This window comes from Sceloporus occidentalis, unplaced genomic scaffold, assembly GCF_023333645.1.
Source record: "Sceloporus occidentalis isolate IW3139 unplaced genomic scaffold, rSceOcc1.0.p SCAF_9, whole genome shotgun sequence".
Lineage (NCBI taxonomy): Eukaryota > Metazoa > Chordata > Lepidosauria > Squamata > Phrynosomatidae > Sceloporus > Sceloporus occidentalis.
The window spans coordinates 9805002-9826145 of NW_028316989.1; the positions used below are offsets into that span (position 1 = coordinate 9805002).

General features: G+C 40.8%; 1 protein-coding gene across 3 annotated transcripts in view; it reads right to left on the reverse strand.

Annotated features, from left to right (window-relative positions):
• SLC37A2 (solute carrier family 37 member 2) overlaps nt 1-11132 on the reverse strand; it is a 32605-nt gene extending 21473 nt beyond the window's left edge. For all 3 annotated transcript variants that reach the window (XR_016282304.1, XM_089537878.1, XM_089537877.1), the window contains exons 1-4: nt 10967-11132; nt 2934-3015; nt 2225-2312; nt 897-975 (exon numbers count right to left, since the gene is read on the reverse strand). Coding sequence is in view for 2 of the 3 variants with exons in the window: in XM_089537878.1 (XP_089394004.1) it covers nt 897-975; nt 2225-2312; nt 2934-3015; nt 10967-11025 (308 nt within the window). In the remaining variant the exon portion in view is untranslated. The remainder of the gene's footprint in view (nt 1-896; nt 976-2224; nt 2313-2933; nt 3016-10966) is intronic.
• Between the last annotated feature and the right edge of the window lie 10012 nt (nt 11133-21144).

Below are 21144 nucleotides of genomic sequence, written 5' to 3' on the forward strand. Positions count from 1 at the left end.
ACATCAGAGTTAATAGAGGTTACACATAAAAATGGAACCATCTATCTGAAGTGTTTCCATTCATTCTACTACTTCAGAATACAGTCATCCCTTTGTATCCATGGGGGATCTGTGCTGGACCACCCCATGGATAGCAAAAAATGCAGGACCTCAAGTCCCATTGTTTACTATGGGGACATGATGTGTGCATGACTTCTGGCATGACCACGTGCCCATTTAGACCACTGGGGCTTGTCATCCATGGAAGCTCAAATCTGCAGATGGCAAGTCCACAGATAAGAAGACCTCACTGTATTGCCAGCTCATTCTGTTTAGCTAAGGAATACTGACAACAGCTGAAAACCTCATCCCTGATCTCTGGGAACATAGCCATATGAGAACCAAACTAGGCACTATGTGGTTCAATACCTACTGGACCATACCATTTCAGTAAACAGATGGAGAGCTACAAGTGAGCAGGACCAGACAACCAGCTTGAATCATTATTGGACCATGTCATTTCAGCATGGAGGTGTTTGAATATGCTCTAACATTGTTTTAACCCCTCTATGTAGGAAAGTAAAGTTGCATGAAAGGCTAGATCTAAACACTTCTCCATGCAATTCTGCTGACTATAGATCTTGTCTCTGCATATTACCTAACTATAATCTGATTCTTAAACAGGTGGCCAGATTTTATGGGGAAACTTCATAAGCAAAATTGACTCCCTCATGCAATATGCATTATCCAATCTGTGAGCAGCTATCAGTCTAGGGATGGGAACATGACAGAGCAACTATCATTAGTTGCTGTGTCCCTCTTCTCTTTGTGGGGTGGGGGTGGGGGGGCTGGCTTTCTGGAGAGAGAACTAACAGGAGATAGATTTATAGTCTCCTTCCTGCATTGTGGCTACATACCTGATATACATTCCTATGGCATAGGCAACCAGGAAAGCATTATCCAGTGCTCCAAACAGCTCCTTATAGTTGTCCTGATCTAGAAGAAGGGACAGTACTGGTTATAATCTGCTTCAGCAAAGCATGAAGATGCAGCAGAAATATCCAAATCCAGAACAGGCTTCAAGACTGAAAGGGCTGATATGTGAAAATAGAGGGGGGGGGGGGAGCTTGTCTCCTGGTCAACTCTAAGCCTAGTCACTTCTGAAGTACAATACAGGTAGAGTCTCCCTTATCCAGAATTCGAAATCCAAAATACTCCAAAACCCAAAACTTTTTTCATTGGTGGCCGAGAAACTAAACCTTTGCTTTCTGTGGTTTGGTCTACCCAAATTTTGTTTCAAGCACAAATTTATCATCCTGTCAAGGAAGGTTAATTATAGAGTACCATCAGGTAAATGGTGCCTTTACAGCAGCCTTCTTATAATTAATTATAATTATAAAAATATATAGTCACTGGCCTTGAATTAATAGTTTCAAAAACCTAAAATAGGGATTGGGAATGTATGGTACTCCAGAGGTTGTCTGATTTCAACTCCCATTATCCTTCACCAGGGCTAATGGGAGTTGCAATGCAGCAACATCTGGAAGGCTCCTGCCTTTTGTCTATATAAAAATGTGGTAAGCTGCCTTATACTATCAAATCAATAGTTGTTCATCTAGGCCAGAATGATCTACACTGGGGTGCAAACCTATAGCTCTCCAGGTGTAGATAAGCTACTTATGACCACATCTTACCATTTTCTAGGCTGATTAGCACTGATGGCAATGAACTGGAGTTTAGCACCATCTGGAGGGCTGCGGATTCCCCAACTTGATATATATGGCATGGCAGAACATCACCAAGATTTCAAATCTTCCCTAGCCCATCTTAAAGGTGCCAGGGATTGAACCTTTGACTTTTCACAAAAAAAAGAGATAAGTGTTCTACCCTTGAACTACACAGCATCCTAATTTCAGAGTGTGATATTATTTGGCTCTATAAGGCCCTTGCAATAACACAATTATAGCATTACGATTCCACTTTAATCGCCATGGTCTCATCTCGTGGAACCCTGGGATCTGCGATTTAGGAAAGGGGCATTTACAGTTCTCAACCAGAAAGATCTAGTGCCCTCCTAAACTACAAATTCTAAGATTCCATAGGATGCAGTCATGGCAGTTAAAGCAGAATCATAGTGCTATAATTTTATAGTCTGAAGGCTCCCCTGTTTTCTACCAGCTTGAAGTCCAAGGGGGTGACTATTCTTTCCAGGGCTTGGAAAATTTACTAGGAAACAAAGTCTTACCAAAAGGCTTCCAGTCGCACCACGTTGTGCTATTGGAACCATTGTTTGGATTGGCTCCCCGTGAGGAACAATTGTAATGTAGTTCACTCTGGCAAAAGGAGAAACAAAAAATGACAGGCAAAAGAGTCAGGCATATATTAGTTTTAAAATTATGGTTATATAATGCTATCTGTATGCATGGCAACTTTGAAGTGGATAAGAAGCCAGGTCTCTGTCCTGGTGAACATACAATCTAGGAAACGGGGTAAAGAAACAGAAGAAGTAAGAGGGAAAAACAAATAAAGGTTTTCTCTCATTGGATTGTTTAAAATCATTCTAAAATATATGGAGTTGAAGGCTTTCATAGTTTTATTGTCTGTATCTCACTTCAGATTCTTAGATACAGTGCAGGACTGTCAAATAGTTAATCAATGGAGAATACCATTCAGTTCACTTACACAATCAGATGTACCTATGAATATTTACTTGGATGTAAATCTCTCTATATTCAATAGTACAGCAGGATATAGCAGAGGTGAGGGACTTGTGACTTCCCAGATGTTCCTGAACAACAGTTCCCATCACACAGGCAGTCTGGGGCTGATGGTAACTGGAATGATAAAATCTAGAGATCTGCAGGTTCCACACTCTCAGCGTACAGGATTGCAGACTTGGGTTTCCTTTGGAGCAAGAACACATCCCCTGACTTTCAAGGATTTATGCTACTTACCTTTACAATACTTATGGGCTTCCGTGAGAGATGGAATGTGGCATAGCACAGGAATGTCAACACAAGAATCAGTCCCCGATACCTAGAAGAGACCATATAAAAGAAAGGTGATTTGAATCATTTTTTAAAAAAATGAACACATAGCAGTAACTCTGAAGCCTAACCCAGTTCATGAGAAGATTAGATTAATGTTTGCATCTGTCAGATTTATGGGAATCTATTGTTAATTAGAACACCATGGGTACATTTACACTACACAATTATAGTGGTATTATTCCACTTTAATGCCTGACTTTCCAAAGCTGTGCTCTAGCTTAGTGTTTTTAACTTGCCACCATAGTTGTCCAAGTTTTCAAGCTGGATTCTTTCCCATCCCTACCTGGAGATGCCATGGATCAAACCTGAGGTCTTCTGCATGTAAAGCACATTATCTACAGCTACAGTGCCCAGAAGATGCTGTCAACGAACCAGCTGGTTGTCTTTGCTTCCCCTTTTCTTATGACCACATCTTTCCATTCAGCAAAATAAGCGAACCACAACACAAATAAGCATGTTTTCCAAGTCACATGAGAACAGTGGTGGAAATTCAGCCATGCATGCGTAACTCTGCTCCGCTTTCTGCAGCCAAAGGCTCACTCATTTCATCCTCAGAGGAAACAGAAATATCAGCACCTCACAAGACCTAACTTATCAAGACTATATACCCAGGAACAGCACTCCAATTCATCAAGGTCATGCTTGGGGAAGCTACACAAGAATCTGGAAAAGAGATTCTGCATACAGAATCAGGAACAAATTAGGTTTTGGATTGCAAGTCTCAAAATCAGTAGTCAATTTTTAGCTTATTCTATTCAAACACCTCAGGAGGTGTTTCTGGTTTGCTTTTCATTATCAGATTCACTTCTGTTTCAAAACAAAAGTGAAGCATAAGAGGCTCTGACTGATGGGATCCTTAGGACAGAAAGAAAAGGCCAGGTTTCAAAAAGTACAAGTATATGTGTGTATTTTGGAATGGTCAATTGCACTTTTATAATGTCAGGCCAGGATATTGCTAGATTCAGAGTACTCTTTTAAATCACTATATTGATTGTGCCATGTGCGTGCCCTATTATAGTGCAAGATTCAGAATCACGAACACAGCAGATTTAAATGCCAGAGCAGCCATTATTATTATTATTATTATTATTATTATTATTATTATTATTATGATGATGCCATGTTGATTACAGGACAAATTTCAAAGTCCATATTGTAGTAATACCTATATTAGAGCAATTAAAAAGGCACAAAATTCTCTGAAATTCTGACATCTAACACAAAGGATTTTGGGCTTGTCTAATAAAGATATTACCACAGTATGGATCTGGGCAGCAGAATCAAATGGTGATGCGCTTTTCTGAAATCTGTTACTTCAAGGTGCAGTTGTCGCAAGACTTCTTTATGGGGAAGGGGAATGAACTGCCTCTTGCAAAGAAAGGTAGAATGGGAAGAAGACCAAGTCTGAATCTTTGTACATGACATGCTTGTTTCCTACATCCAGGAGCAAACTGGAGCAGGAAAAAATTAAGCCTACCAAATTCCAACCAGACGTATACAAACTATCCCAATTTGATAGAGACAGTCCCTATTAGTCCTCTGTCATCTCACCTATCAGCTGCTTTTAAAATGTCCCAGTTTTGCTTTTCTTTCCCCACGTTTCCCCTTTATCCCTGGGTTACAAGACAGAAGAGAGTACAGTTTTGCCCTTCTTAGTGGTTGCTTTGGTTAACTGCCATCTAGTTTACCAACTTATGGTAACCCTATGAATGAGAGAGCTCCATGTCATCCTATCATCAACAGCCCTGCTCAGGTCTTGCAGACTCAGAGCTATGGCTTCCTTGCTTGAGTCTGTCCATCTGGAACATGTTCTTCCTCTTTTCCTACTGCCTTTTCTATTTCATCCAGCATTATTGTCTGTTGTAGTGAGTCATGTCTTTTCATGATATGACCAAAGTATACCAATCTCAGTTTAGCAATCTTGGATTCTAGGGAGAGTTCAGGCTTGATTTGCTCTAGGACCCATTTATTTATCTTTTTAACAGTCCACAAGATCCACAGAACTCCAGCATCTCCTTTCAAATGATCTCATTTTCTTCCTATCAGCTTTCTTCACTGCCCTGCTAGCACAACCATACATAGAAATTGAAAATGCAATTGCATGGACCATGTTAACTCCATCCCAATTGTCCATAAGTAATAAGAAGTCCTATTTTAGCGTGTGATCAGTTTCCTCCTGGTCACCAGTATAGAATCTTTCAATTTCTTCTTTTTCTGCTTTTGTAGTTGGAATTAAACTTGGATTATGATTATATTGATGGGTTTTCCTTGAAGTCTTATTGACATGAGTCGGTCAGTACACTCAGGCAAAAGCAAACTGCTGTAGTCTTTTCTAGTTTGTGTGCTCTTCCTTGTCAATAACTTCTGCCATCCTGATCGCATTCTAAAGTTGCTTGGCTTCACATGTCTTGGTGTTCCTCTATAAAATGTTGGAGGGTATGCTGAAATGATATAGTCTGTGCAAAGCTGCGTCATTTGATCCTGCTTGATGTAAATGTGTAATTATTATCAGATTTGAGGGACTGTTGCTTTTTGAAACCACAACTCCCAGAATCTCTCAGCCTGCATGGCCTTTTGGGGAAGTTGTAATGCAAAGAAAAACGTTTAAAAGCTATATTTTAGATAACCTTCCTTTCCTCCAATAACATCAAATCAATGTACGTGGCTCTTTTCCTTCTTACTCTAACAGCAAATATGCAATACTTCTGAGGCTAAGAAAGCAGCTGGACAAAGGTCACCCAGTGGGTTTTATGGCTCATTGTATACTTGACCCAGTCCACGGCTCTGACCACTACACCACACTGGATGGAACCAAGTCTAGAGAATAAAACTTATCTCCAACATACCTTCTTGAACAATTTGGCACAAATGATTTACTTGAAAATGTTTCAGCCCTATCTGTTGCCTTGTTGTAATGAACATCTCGTATTATCCCTTCCCTTTGGTTCAGCTGGCCAGTGTCCCAAGAACTTGTAAATGGCTTTATTACGCTTTTATAAAAACTTTGCTATAGATAAGGTTGCCTTATGTTTTTAAAGAAACGTGCTCTCTTTCAGTAAACAGAAGAGTTTTGAAACAGCACGTCTGTTTAGAAATTACAAGTCCATCCCCAGTTAAAGCAACATTCAGGAATCTGATGTCTGGAAGAAAAGGACCGTATCAGGTTTGCCATACACTTGTCTTATTTACCATACAGAGAAATTATTTGCTTAACACTTAACAATTAAAAATATATCCTTACAGTATAAAACAATACTTGCTGGATATTAAAACAATCCGATACATGTAAACAGGTACTAGAGTGGCATGTGCATGTATAGTTTCTACAGATTCATGCATAGAATGGCACATGTCAAAGTCAGTGTGGTAGATCAGATGCATGTGTGCAGAACAGGAAAGCCCATATCATTATAATACTATTTAAAACCAACCTGCAGGGATTGTCCAAAGATGTGTATCAAAAGCTATCTTTCTTAAAATAGCAGAAGTTTTAGAAGCTAAACCCTTAAAATTTTACAGGTTGATTATTTGTAATCGTTTTATAGACTGAGGCATTTTTGGAATGTGTACAGTTTGGTTTGGTTTCCTGTACTTTCATATATTGCATTTCAGCTATAGGTTAGTATGAAGCATGCATGCATATTTGACGTTTGTACTTGCTTAAAATGATTCTCCCTGTTCTCTTTGTGAGATGTCCCTGAAGAGAGTCATGTAGATATTTGTCAGTTCAGAGACTTTGGGTGATTTTTGGAACAGGGCCTTCTTTTCTATACGTCCCAAGTCTCTCCTTTATACCAGGTTATCATATTAGCTGCCTTGAGGGAGAAAGGTGGGATATAAATGAATAATAATAATAATAATAATAATAATAATAAATAAATAGATTGCCCCTTTTCTGTCCAAAAATGTGGGGTAAATTGCATTTCCTGGAAGTCCCAAAGAGCGACAATCCATCTTTTAAATAGTCTGCAACTCCTCCCTACTGAATTTCAAAACTAGTCATTTATCAAAAACTGAAGCACGGTAGACTTCCAACTGTTTTGTTTATTTCTCCTTCTTTTTGGCAATCTCTCTGACCCCTGGAGGGTCCTGGTGTAGAAACCCACTGCAACTGCCCCTTTACTTTAAAGGGGGAAAATTGATAGTGAATTGATAAGACTTCTTCCTTATAACAAACCTCTTTAGAGTATCCCAAGTGAAGGAAGTGGCAAATAATAAGGCGGGCCTGCAATTACAAAGGAATCTGGTTTGCTCAGTCATGTGCACAGAAGACATGTTGTAGATGCATGGACAAAGAATGTAGACTGCAAGAAGGAAACCAAGTCTCAGAAAGTCATGCATGGGGATGAAAGGACAGGTCATGGCAGATAACCTGTGCAACACAATCCCAATGTGTAAGGCTTACAGGGGCTTACTAACTTGAACTTTGGACTTTGTAGGATTTTTTTGTCCTAGAGCTTGGAAAGGTTACTTTTTAGATAATCAATTTCAGAATTTCCAAACCAGCATGGCCCAGATGGAAGGAGTGTGGTCTCAATTTGGAATCCTATTATTAATTCTAACTAGAATTCACCCATTGAATTAATGGGATTTAAATGCTGTGTATTGGCTTACTGTTCAGTAATTGGTTTAAGAGTTCTCCTCTAATTGAGAATAGCCAATAGGCTGGCAGAAATTTATATACAGTGGTACCTTGCCATACGCAGGCTTGACATCCATAGAGTTGAGCATCTGCGGACGGCAAGCCCCATTGTTCCAAATGGCATGGGCACACAAACGTCGCACCACCATTAGGGGCAATGGAACTTGTGTTACTGTGGTTTTTTGTATCCACTTGAATGGGAAGGGACTGAAATGCAAAAGCATGAAAGTAACAGAGTAAAACAATTCAACTTCAGAAGGCAAGTGTAATTTCATTAAGGATCTGCTGCACTGGCTGATAAAGGATATAACTGTTATGGACTGAAGTGCTTAAATTGACAGATTAGCTATCTCCTGATGGGATTTCCTCCTCTTCAGAATACGTAAAACAAGATGAGCACCACCTCTTTCAGCCCATGACACAAAAAGGGGAATGTATTTGCCTTGCAACACCTACATTAGCTAGATAAAACACTGCTGACCAAAGAATAATGGGCAAAGTTTATTTTATCTACTGTAAGTCATATGCATTCACTAGAACCCCAGAGCAGGATGCATTGCCAAAGTACTCTTCTAGAAACCAGCCCACAGGACAACAACCAGTGTGTCCAAGAGTAACATTTAAGGTGGTTCTTGTATAAAATGTAAATAGAGCAACAGCACTTTTGATTACTTAACTGCCAAGTACCTTGGTTACAGATCCTTCCTACAAAAGCCAGCACTATGGCTTAAATCCTAATGGTCCTGATGGTGAGTCAACAGATAGGGTAAATCCCATTGATTCAATGTATTTACTGTTATTGTTATGGTAATTGAGTGCCATCAACTCAGTTGTGTCCTATGGAGAGTCTATGAACTAGAGACTACCAAGATCATCAACAGCTCTATTCAGGTCTTGCAGGCCCAGGGCCATGAATTCCTTGATTTGAGTTCATTCATGTAATGAAGTGTTCCTCTTTTCTTACTGCCTTCTACTTTACCAAGCATTAACTTCTTTTCTTACAGGACATGTGGTCTCATGATACATTCAAAATACTATAGCCTAGGACACATTTAATGGTCATTTTGGCTGTCTATGGTAGCTGAAGAAGTCTCCTGGAACACCCTATTTTCAAATGAGTTGATTTTACCTGGGACTAATAAAAGGACTTTTTAAGAAGGGGCTTTTTATGGTGCTGTTTTTAATCTTTCTTTTAAAATAAGGCTTTAAATGGTTTTAATTCTGTTGTTCTTTAATGCTGCTTTAACCTTCATTTAGTATGTTTCTAACTATATATGTTTTTATTGTATTTTCTGCCTTTTTGTAAGCTGCCTTAAGTCTCAGAAAGGCAAGATGTAAATAAAGTGATGGATGGATGGATTCAGAGCAATGTGAGTCATGCGTATTTCCTTAATAACAATCATGCTACTCTCTCTAGTGAATAAAATCAATGTTGGTTCTCTAGCAGCCCCAGCCATCATAGCCAAAGATGAAGAATGCTGGGAGCTGTAGTCCAGCAACATTTGGAGGAACACACAATTCCCACTCCTGCTGTATGCAAAGAAGCATGAAGACAACATGGTTAAGAGCTAAGCTACATAGAACCCTACATTGCAGTCACTGTACATTGCTCCTGGAAGAGGAGATTAATTCAGATGAATTTCCATGACTCATGACCCATTCCCACATGCTGCAAAGCACAGTTGCGCAATGAAATCCTGAAATGTCAGAGGTTGCCTGGTTTCTAAGATTCTTGTCTAAGCCAGCCCTACAAATGCAGCCAAATCCTCTCTCCCGCTTCAGCCTCATTGTTCCAGATTCATGGTGAAGGAGGGTGCCAGAAGGAAAACTATTGAATATATCTACTTCTTGCTAAAGCTGTGGTCTTTTTATTAGGCTGGAGCAAAAGGCTGACCAAAAGAGAAGAATTTTCAAACAGAATTATAGCTGCTGTAGCTCAATGCTCTGGAATTCTGGGAACTGGAGTTTGTTGTGACCCCAGAGCAAGGCAGGTTTCCAAACTGCAGACCCAAGAGCCCCCAGCCTCACCCCACAATGATTTAAACATGCACTTGAGGAAAACATCTTTGATTCCTACCCAACAACAAGGGGTCCACCTGCACTGTAGAAATAACCCAGTTTGACACCACATTCACTGCTCCGGCTCAATGCTATGGGATTTTGGGAATTGGAGTTTATTGTGGCTTCGGAGTGGAGCAGAGCTCCAACAAGCTCCAGTTCCCAGAATTCCATAGCATTGAGCCAGGGCAGTTAAAGCAGTGCCAAACTGGGCTATTTTTGCAGTGTGGACAACTGAGCACAAAAGCTAGACTCATACAAGTCACTGCATTCCCTATTGCCCTGGATGGATGTGAGAGTTGGATAGTTAAGAAAGCGGATAGGAAGAGAATTAATTCATTTGAGAAGAGTGTTGAGATTACCAGGAACAGCCAAGAAGTCAAAGAAATGGGTCCTAGAGCAGATCAAGCCAGATCAACCCTGGAAGCCAAGATGACAAGACCGAGGCTGTCGTACTTTGGCCACATCATGCGGAGGGTGCCTGGTCTTGACCCTGAAACCTTGAGGAGCATGATGCACAACATGCATGAATGATGCACCACAGACTTTTGCCCAGCATCTCCCTGCACAGATAGATCAGCCTTGTTCCTCCAAGTCAGTGTGCTCTTTGTTTTGGAGAAGAGAACAAAGGAGACACGTCCAAGAGGAGCCCAGTTGGCTCTGCAGCAAAGGACAAGGACATCCCAAGCCCCCAAACAGGGATCCCTTTCTTGGACCCACCCAAATGCCACAACAGACATGGGGCCAACAGACTTGCCAGAGGTAGACTGAGCATTTGGGTGGGTCCAAGAAAGGGATCCCTGTTTGGGGGGATTTCAGGACAAAGGAGAGCGGAACCAGGGACCATGTGGGTTGGTCCATTAAAAATACAGTATTGAATTTTGGAACAAAAGGAGAGAGGAGCCAGGGACTGTTTGGTTGATCCCTTAAAGATAACCTTGTTTTTGCGAATGTTGGAACCAAGGGGAGGAGGGGAACCAGGGATGATTTGGATCGATCCATCAAAGATAGCCTTGTTTTTGTGAATTGCAGGACAAAGAGGAGGGAGGGGGAAAGGGACGATCTGGGTTGATCCATTAAGAAAGCAGCCCAGGGCAGAGAGGCTCCAAAGGGGCCAGGAGAGGCATCCCTCCCTCCTTTGCTCCTTTGCCCTCCTGGCCTTGGCTGCTGCCTCTCTCTTTCTCTCTCGGGATCCAGGGAAGCGGAGAAGGCGAGGGAGGGACGGGGCCTGCCTTACCAGCTCTCCCTGGAGAAGGAGCGGATGAAGCGGATGCCCGGCGCCGGGATGGCCTTCATGCTGGATCCAGGGACAGCAGTGCCAGCCAAGTGCCAGCAGCAGGGAGCCCCGATGCCATTTAAATGCCCCGCTGATGGGCACAGGCTGGGATGGAGGGCAAGGAGGGAGGAGGGCCAAGGGAGGAGGAGGAGGACTCAGCCAAGGCAAGGCAGGGATGCTCCTCCCTTCGGGGAGAGAGAGGCCATCTGCTGCCCTCCTCAGGCCCCCGGCAGCCCTCCGCTTGCAGCCCATCCGCACAGCAGGGATCACACGGTTTGAGAGCGCGTTAACTGCCCTGGCTCCATGCAATGGGGTTCTGGGAGTTGCCCATAGGGAATCATTGGGAAATAGTCTCCCATAGGGAATAATAGGAGAATCATTGTAGAATACTTGCCCATAGGGAATCATTGGATAATACTTGCCTATAGAGAATAATAGGAGAATAGTTGCCCATAGGGAATAATAGGATAATACTTGTCCATAGGGAATCATTGGAGAAAGAAAGAAAGAAACAGGAATCCATAAATGATTCTCTATGGGCAAGTATGGTTTCCCAATGGGCAGGTACTGTCATTTGTTCTAGTTACTCCCAGTCAGTGTCACACACTGGGAGGGTTGCCATAATTGTCCACTATTACCAGGGACAAAATGTGGAACAAATTCGAGACCAAACTGTAGGACGACTGCAGGACAAAACTCAGCCCAAAATGTAGGACATTTAAGAAAATGGAGGACCTTAAATGTCTTACATTTTGGGCTGAGTTTTGTCCTGCAGTCGTCCTACAGTTTGGTTTCGAATTTGTCCTACATTTTGTCCCTGGTAATAGTGGACAATTATGGCAACCCGTGGCCCCATTGACCTCCCATTTCCCACCACCCAGAATCCTTAGCCATGCTTTTTTGGCACTAATGTCCCTCATCAGTCGTCATCCTTATCTACCATGAATGGCATGCTAATACTGTAATAATCTAATCGACTAGAAAAATTGAAGTTATAGCTTCAAATTGCAACCGCGTGTGCGCAACCTGAATGTCTTCAGCAAAGATTTGGTTAAAATGTGATGTTTTGTAAAAAAAAAAAAAATTAGAAGAATTAAAAAAATTAAAATTTCATTAAAAAATAAATTTAAGATTTTGAAATTTGAAAATTTAATTTTAAAAAATGCTAAGGCCTCTCCTTTCTCCTCCCACTGAGCTTCACCCCCCCCATCCCTTAAAGCATTTTAAAGGGAAACTGATGGATGTCACAGCCCATCTCTACCCAAAGGCAGGTGTTTGAGGAGCAGTGGGGTTACCTTAGGTCCGCACCCCCCACAACCTCCTTAGTGACACCACTGACTTCAAGGGGCAAAAAGAAGTGGGCGCTCCAAGGATCCCAGGCTCAGTGTGATCAGACGTGGTCCTCCTTTTCCAGGACATATCCTACATTCCAACCTTCTGTCCAGGAGGTACATAAACAGGCCCTCCATTTTGACCCTGGTGAAGAAGCTTGGCTTTACATTGAAGCTTTTTCTTTGGGTGTGTCCTACATGTTTCATGAACATCCTACATTTTGCTGTGCCTTGGTCTACTCTGTTAGGACACCTGATAAGCCTGATCCTAGCCTCACTGCTGCAGCCTCACCTAGCTTCCCTCTTCTTCCTGGTTGAATCATCTGAATCATGTTGCCTGGCCACACATGCCCTGATTTTCCTCTGTGCATCATTGGAAAAGGTCCTTGAGTCAAAACCGATTCATGGTGACCCTGTGGATGAGACACCTCCAAGACCCCTCTGTCCTCCACTGCTCTGCTCAGGTCCTCCAAATTCAGGCCTATGACCTCCCTGACTGAGTCCATCCATTTGGCTGTGTTGGTCTATGACTGTAATAAAGATTCTATTCATCCATTTGGCCTGTAGTCTTCCTCTCTTTCTGCTTCCCTTCACCTTTCCAGAAAGCCCAGAAAAGGGAAAGCTGCTAAGGATACCATGGATAGCCAAAAAGCAAACAAATAGTACCTAGAACAGATCAACCCTGAATTCTGCCTGGAAGCCAAGATGATTAAACTGAGGCTGTCATACTTTGGCTGCATCATGAAGGCATGACTCATTGGAAAAGACAACAATGTTGGGGAAAGTGGAAGGCAGTAGAAACAGAGGAAGACCATGTGCCAGATGGTTAGACTCCGCCAGGGAGGTCACTAATGTGAACCTGTAGGACCAGAACAGAGCAGTTGAGGAAAGGCAGAATATTAATATCTTCATAGGTCAGGGTGACCTAGCCTCAAAGGAGGACAACGCACTGTGAAATGTAGGACAGTCAAGAAAAATCTAGGACATTATTAAATAAAAGCTAAACACACTAATATGTGAAGGACTTGGTTCGCAGTTTGGGGGTGCTTCTGGACTCGTCGCTTCACCTTACTGCTCAGGTGGATGTGACGGTCAGGAGCACTTGTTATCAGCTTCGGCTGATACGCCAACTGCGACCCTTCCTGGGCCGGGGGGACCTTGAAACCGTTGTACATGCTCTGGTAACCTCTCGATTAGATTTCTGTAATGCGCTTTACATGGGGCAACCCTTGTACCAAACCCGGAAGCTTCAATTAGTGCAGAATATGGCTGCTAGGCTGGTTACTGGATATCCCAGGGCCAGCCATATAACACCAGTCCTAAAAGATCTTCATTGGCTGCCTATTCACTTCTGGGCCGAATACAAGGTGTTGGTTATCACCTATAAAGCCCTAAATGGCTTGGGCCCAGAGTACTTGGAGGACCGCCTCTTTCCATACAATCCGCCCCACACTCTCAGATCGGGTGAGAGACATCTTTTAAGAGTTCCAGATGCTAGATATGCTTCATCTCGGAGGGCCTTTTCTGTTGCAGCCCCACAGCTCTGGAACTCTCTCCCCAATGAGCTCCATACTAGCACCTCTCTTAATACTTTTAAGAAGGATCTGAAGACCTTCTTATTCCGCCAGGCTTTTCCCCCGTGAGCCTTGTCTGTTATTCTTTTCCCTTTGGAAAAGATGTATTCCACTCTACACAGCCATTTGCTTGGGGTGCTGTTGGATTTTTATTGTTGTTGACTGCTAATTGTTCTTAACTGTTGTAATTCTGCTGGGGGGGGGTTGGGGCTCGTGTTGTTTTAACTGTTTTATCTTTTATTGTTCACCGCTGTGATCCTTGGGATAACGGTATATAAATAATTTTTTATTATTATTTATTATTAATATACGTATAAAGTCATGCTTCTTAGATGTGCTCAAAATGGAGGACATTTTGGAATTCCTCCTGGACAGTAGGTTGTAATACAGGACATATCCTGGAAAAGGAGGACATCTGGTTACCCTGTCATAGGGCCACCATAAGTCAACAGGCGATTGGAGGCACATGCACATACACACATGTATCAGGTTGATTTCATTGACAATTTATCATGTTGATTTTTTCATATTGTAACCTGAGATCTTTAGACAGAGGCTGGGACCTAAATATTTTAACAACTTTAATAGTTATACCAGCAATGCATTTTCCTTGAGAGGCAGTGGCAGCTGGTGGCTCAAATCTCAGTTGGTCAGTGAATCCACTCTGGGTTTTAATCCAAACTTTAACAGAGCTATTTAAGGTTTTCAACCCAGTACTACAACTAGGTTCAAAAACCTGGATAGCCATTTTCCCATTTAGACTAAAACCCAGGGTAACATTAGAGCAACCATCAAGTTCCAAGGAGTTGAACTATTAAGTTCAAAAGGGCATTCTTTCAAATAAGCATGTACAGTAAGCTCTTGAAAGTGTTTACTTTTAACTGTAGGAGATTATATGGCATGACCTCTCTTAAATCCACTAATTCCTCTTTTAGTCTACCTGGAGGACGTTACAAGTCAAAAATAACGAATGTGTGATTAACACTGCTCACAGCAAGGACCAAAATAGCATCTAAATGGAAATGTAGATGTTTACATCTAGGAAGGGTTGGTTAAAATGAGCATGAGCTATGCTCCAAATAGTCAGAGGTTTAGAGAAAAGATGAAAAACTCATTTGTAGACATCTTGGATTCTACCTCTCTCCTCTTTTTAAGACAGTGAATATTTGGACAACAGGAATGTAATCCCTAACTGAGCACTTTTCTCCACCCCTCTCTTGCTACAGCTTTATTTTCAATTCTCTTGTAATAAGATATTCTGATTCCTGCCTTCCTCTTATTGATAAATTTCATGCACATGATGTTCCAGTATCCTAACATCTGCTCCAATATATTACATAGGCATTCCCTCCAGATCTTGATAACCTATCTGGAGATAAAGTGAGTGCACTCCATTCTGTTCTCGGTAAGCTATCTGCAAATATTTGTCCCGTTCTGTAGACAGGTGAGAAAAAAGGACAGGTTTTTCACTTGCCCACAGCCACCTTGGAGGACCTCAGCCTGGATTATGTGCAAGGGGATGAATTAACTGAAATATTGGTTTCCTCTTCTACAATGTTATAAAAAAATTGGGATAAAATCGTCCTACTCTGTTTGAGATGCCCTCTTTTAATCCTCTGTTTGAAGGCCTGTCAAAGGGCAATCCTCTGTGTGAATGACTGTTTGGTTCAAGTTCACTTTAAGGGGAAAGAACTCTTGGTTGTTGTTAACTACCCTCGAGTGGATCTCAACCCATGGCGATCCTATGGATGAGACATCTCCAAGACCCCCTTGTCCATATGATGGCTAATGGAACGCACCAGAGAATTCCAAAAGAAAATCAGCATGTGCTTTATAGACTATAGCAAAGCCTTTGACAACATAGATCATGAAAGGCTATGGAATATCCTTAAAGACATGGAAGTGCCAACACATCTGATAGTCTTGATGACGAATCTATAGTCAGGACAAGAGGCTACTGTCAGGACAGAACATGGAGAAATAGAATGGCTCCCAATTGGTAAAGGGGTCAGACAAGACTGTATCCTTTCATCCTATCTGTTCAACTTGTATGCAAAACATAAGAAAAGCAGGTTTGGACACAGAAGATGGAGGAGTGAAAATAGGAGGAAGGAATATCAACAGTCTAAGATACGCAGATGACACCATAGTACTAGCAGAAAACCTCACAGATTTGGAACACCTACTAAGGAAGATCAAAGAAGAAAATCAAAATCAAAATCAACCTAGACAATGAAGAAATTGTAAAAGAATTCTCATACCTGGGATCAAACATTGATAGAAGTGGGGGCTGCAGTCAGGAAATCAGAAGAAGATTAAGAATGGGGAAGATATACAACCAAGAACAAAAGTTAGAATCATACAAGCCATTATATTCTTTGGATGTGAGAACTGGACAGTTAAGAAAGATGGTAGGAAGAATATCCATTCATTTAAGCTGTAGTGCTGGAGAAGAGTGCTGAGGATCCCATGGACAGCCAAAAGGACAAACAAATGGGTCCTAGAGAATATCAAGCTAGAAACCTCCCTGGGAGCCAAGATGGCCAAACTGAGGCTGTTGTACTTCAGACACATCATGAGAAGGGAGGACTCACTGGAAAAGACAAGAAGCTCAATACCATTTTTTTCCAAACCAGTTTGAAACCCCATTATCCACATGTTGGACTGTCTGGTTTGTGTATGTTGTAATTACATCCATTGCGTTATTGGTGACCTGCCCTGTTTGTCATACTTTGGTGTTTTTGCTTTTATGGATTCCTGCACTCATACTATGCTGTTTATATGCCAGTGCAATGGTGTACATTTTTCACATGACGTTGGAGTATCTGAGCTTCTTTTTGCTCCAGTTTTTAGCTCTGGGGTGCAGCTTCGTGTCAAATTCATCCCAATTTCTCCATCAGATGGAAGCAACAGATAATGGCAGTGCAAACAATTACAATTCTGGTACACTGATTTGTGTCTTTCTCCAATTATGTCTGTGTGCATATATACTGTATATACTCATGTATAAGTCTAGAAATGTTAGTCTAAAATGATTTTAAAAGTCTGGGTCAGCTTAGCAATGGGTCAATGTAAGTTCTGTACTTTAACACTTACATTATAAAAGGAGCCATCCCATAGTGAAAAGCAAAAGCACAATCTGTCCTGGTAGCACTGACCCCCTCTTTATTCTTTCATCCATCCCGCCTTTAATATGAGCCCAAACAGTTATGCCTGCTGGAATTGTGTAGGTTCTTTGGCATTGTTTTCCTTTGCTTCATCCTTTGGATTCTTTGTTACATGCCCATAAATTTTACTCTCGACTTATCCACGTCTCATATCAAAATCCATAATTTTGACCCGAAAACGTGCCCTCGTCTTAGAGATTGATTTATAGTCGATTCACTTGAGATGTATGTACCTGCAAATACGGTATGTACCTGCAAGTTGCCAGTTAACTTATGGTGACCTTACAAATTTCATAGGGTTTTCTTATACACATGTTAAATTAGGTAATGTTGGGAAACTGAGGGATGTAAGGAACTTGAGATTGTTGCAGTTGATATTCAGTACTAACAATTATTTTTTTAAAAGTCTGTTTATCTGGGTCTGATCTTGACTGTTAGTACTACTAACAATCTGTTAGTACTACTAACAGTCTGTTAGTACTATTACTGCTAGCTTCTTTTGGTATTGTAAAAGAGATGTTTTCCTATTTTATTAATTAATTGATTGGTCTAGTGTTATTTGATTTTATTTCAGAAAACACATGCTTGTTGATCCTGCAATAATTGAATGGCCATTGAAACCTTAAAAGTTCATTGAAGCGCCTCTCATAGGCCTTAGATCAACATTTGAGATGAATCAAATGATGATAGAATTATAGAGTTTGAAGGTATGCTAAAGGCTAGCCCACCTCTTCCAATGCAGGAATCAGTAGCAAATGTATACCACTGATTTCAGTATGTTCACTCCAGACATAACTGACCGAATCTAACTGTATGTCCCTGTGATGCCCACGCTCACATAATCAGACTAGTAGAGATTTGTGTTAGCAAATTGGATTGATTTAAATATTAGGTGAAATCGGTGTATTCTAGACAAAGTATACAGAATACTAATATTCTGACTAGTATACTTGACTAGTAAATTTGTCAAGGTGAGTTTTACTCTAGCATGGTAGGCCAAATTTACAAATGTAGTACTTTAAAGGGTTACTTTTGGGACTGCAGTTCCCAAAACTCACCAGAGCTCCAATCCAAAACTAGCCTCTCCATATTCTTCTCACATATGAAATCAACAGCTCAGGCCTGAAGGCTTGCGACAGGAATTGGCTTGTGTCCAGTGGAATTGGTTGTCATCTTAATCCGCACTCTTTCAGGTGCTATCACATCTTGAATTATTTAATTAGTGAGATTGTTTAAATGTATCAATATTGATCAAACAACTAGGGCTTGGCTGGAAGGAATCTTATCACACTGGGTAACGTTACATAAAAGCTATTAAATGCTGTTTTGTAGAACCAACAGACTTGCTTGCTAATTCAAAAGTCTGGGTAAAAGAAAGACATGCATGTACAAGAAGACAGGCTATCTATATATACACAAAAATTGATCTGTGCGCACTGCACCCAATGTGACATTGTATTCACCTGGGCATCATGTCCCTGTATGTCCATGTTCCCATTGCTGACCTTACTGTTTTTCAGCTAGAATGAGACAATTAGTCTTCCACAGTATCAAAAGTTTTGGAGGTAGAACCAAGATGAGTGTTTATCAAATGGGAGGCAAAGTGCCCAAATCGTGTGAATAAATAGGGATTAAATCCGGGAATACCCGCAAAAGCAGGATTGTTTTCAGACAACATCCCTCGATGTTGCCATTATCCCAGACTTAACTCGTGGTTAAAGTGACCAAAATGCACCTCTTTTTACTTTGGGGATTTTCCCGAAAGTAAAAAGTGGGCAAAAGCGGATGAAACAGGTCTTTAATTCACAGATTAAGTCCACGATAATGGCGACATAAGGGGACATTGTCTGAAAACAATCTCATTTTTGCAAGATATTCCTGGATTTAACCCTCGTTTATCCATGGGATTTGGGCACTTCCATGTGATAAACTCCTTGGTGAAAATGGTACACAAGAAGACCTGCTTTGCTGAGGGAATAATTGGAATTGGCTCTTTCATATACACTGTCTCTTCTTTCCCCTTATGGGCCTTACATTACAGGCCAACAATAGGCCCTGAAAAGGGTAAGAACAAAGCTTGCAAACCATAAAGTACCTGGCAAGAGGCTGTACAATTATGTGCATGTATGCATATGTGCACATGTGTGTATATGTCATAACAGTGTTGAGACTTTAAATAAACAAATAAATAAATGTGAGTCAAAGTAGCCAAAGGTGAGCTTACTTGAATCTCCCAAAAGCCCTTGATAAGGATACTCATAAAGGTGATTAAATAACTACAGGGTAAAGGGCAGAGTTCAGTAACATGAAATTGTTGTTAAGCAACAGGAACATTAGTACTACCCAAAGCATATCCACCTGAGCAGATTCCAGATCGACACCTGACTTGACTGAAGGCTCTCCTTCAGCCTTTGATTGTGGCTCATTTGATTTTGCATCCCTGTTTTTACACAATTGTACATTCTTGTTTTTATTGGAATGTAAAATCAGAACGAGCACTTCTTTGTATATACTGAAGATAGTACTGGCAATTCTATTGTTACCTGGTTTAAATGCTGGAAACAAAGCACCAAAACCCTTACTACTTTCTTATTTTTATGTATTACATTCTTTAAAGGCCATCTTTCCTCCAAAGAGGTTTGAATGCCAAAGGACTGCATTAGATTGCTACCAAGTTTTCCCATCCTCAAAACTGCTCTCCTCTGCTTCTCAGAACAGATTAAATGTCACACTGTCTCAACTGTAGGGGATGGCAATGGCAAACCCTGTCTAAACAAATCTTGTCAAGGAAACCCTTATATGTTTTTCCTCCTTTTTCTTGTTAATGAGACCCAAGGGAATTTAGGAATAAATAGTAAAATTATATTAACATTTACATTGTCTCCTTCCTTACTGTATTGCACAATATCCAGACCTTGATCTTTATCACATGCGCTGCATGAATTCTATCACTCTGAACAACTGGCCTTGAAAGGTACAATATATCCATTTTTACAAAGGAAAAAAGGAAGGAAGGGGGGGGGGGAGAGAAACAGTATCTGACATTCTTATCTTATCACATTGTCATATCATTCTTTAACACATGCCAATTCATCTCATAACATCTTGGTCATCTTTGAAAATAAATCATCAAAAGTTAGTAGCCTGAAAAAAACCAATAAAGGTGAGATAGAACAGCATTTCTAATATGGACACATAGAGAAAATGCTTCCCTTCCCTAATTGCCCAATTCTATCTGTAACTGATACAAAAAAAGAAATAGAACCCTTCTGTGTTGGATAAAGACGACTGAATCCATTATGTTCATTTTTTAAAAATCATTTTTAAATTCAAAGTTATTTGAAGCACAATATGATAATTTTAATAAGTTCTTATCAACAACAAAAGCAATGCCTTCATCTTTTTGCATAGGCCAAAGTCAGTGTACAGTTGTTCTCAGTGTGGAAAGGATACCTCTCATGGAGTGGCTACCAATGAGAGATCAGCCTTAGTAGCTAAACCCATTATTCTCAGGCACATTTGATGAGTGATATTTTTTTTTTTGTATCTAATGTTCTTGTTGTAATCTGCTTTGATTCCATGGGGAAAAGGCAGAATAGAAATAAATCATCATTACAAGGGAGAGGACTTCTTGCTGGCTGCTCCTAGACTTTGGAACACCTTTCCTAGGGAGGCTAGGATGGCTCCTTTCTTGCTTTTCTTCAACTGCCAAGTGAAATCTTTTTAGCCATTGAATGAAATGGGCCATTTCCACGAAATCTTATATTATAGTAATTTTACTCTAATACATCTAGAGGGCCAGGTGAAACTTAGCCTGGGTGCCCCAAGACAAGCGTGATTGGGTTCAGGTTTTTATAGAAAAGACCTTCATCCTATTATCTCAGGCCACTGAGAACATTCAGGTACTTTTGATAAGCTCTAATAAAGTTATATGGACAGGTGCTTTAAATAAAGAAAGAAATGTAGGATTTAAAGTTGTTCTTACTGATGACAAAGAGGAATTTGCAAATGTGGCGTACACATTGTAGTGAACATTTCCACCTCTATTCTGAGTATGCCAGCAGCAC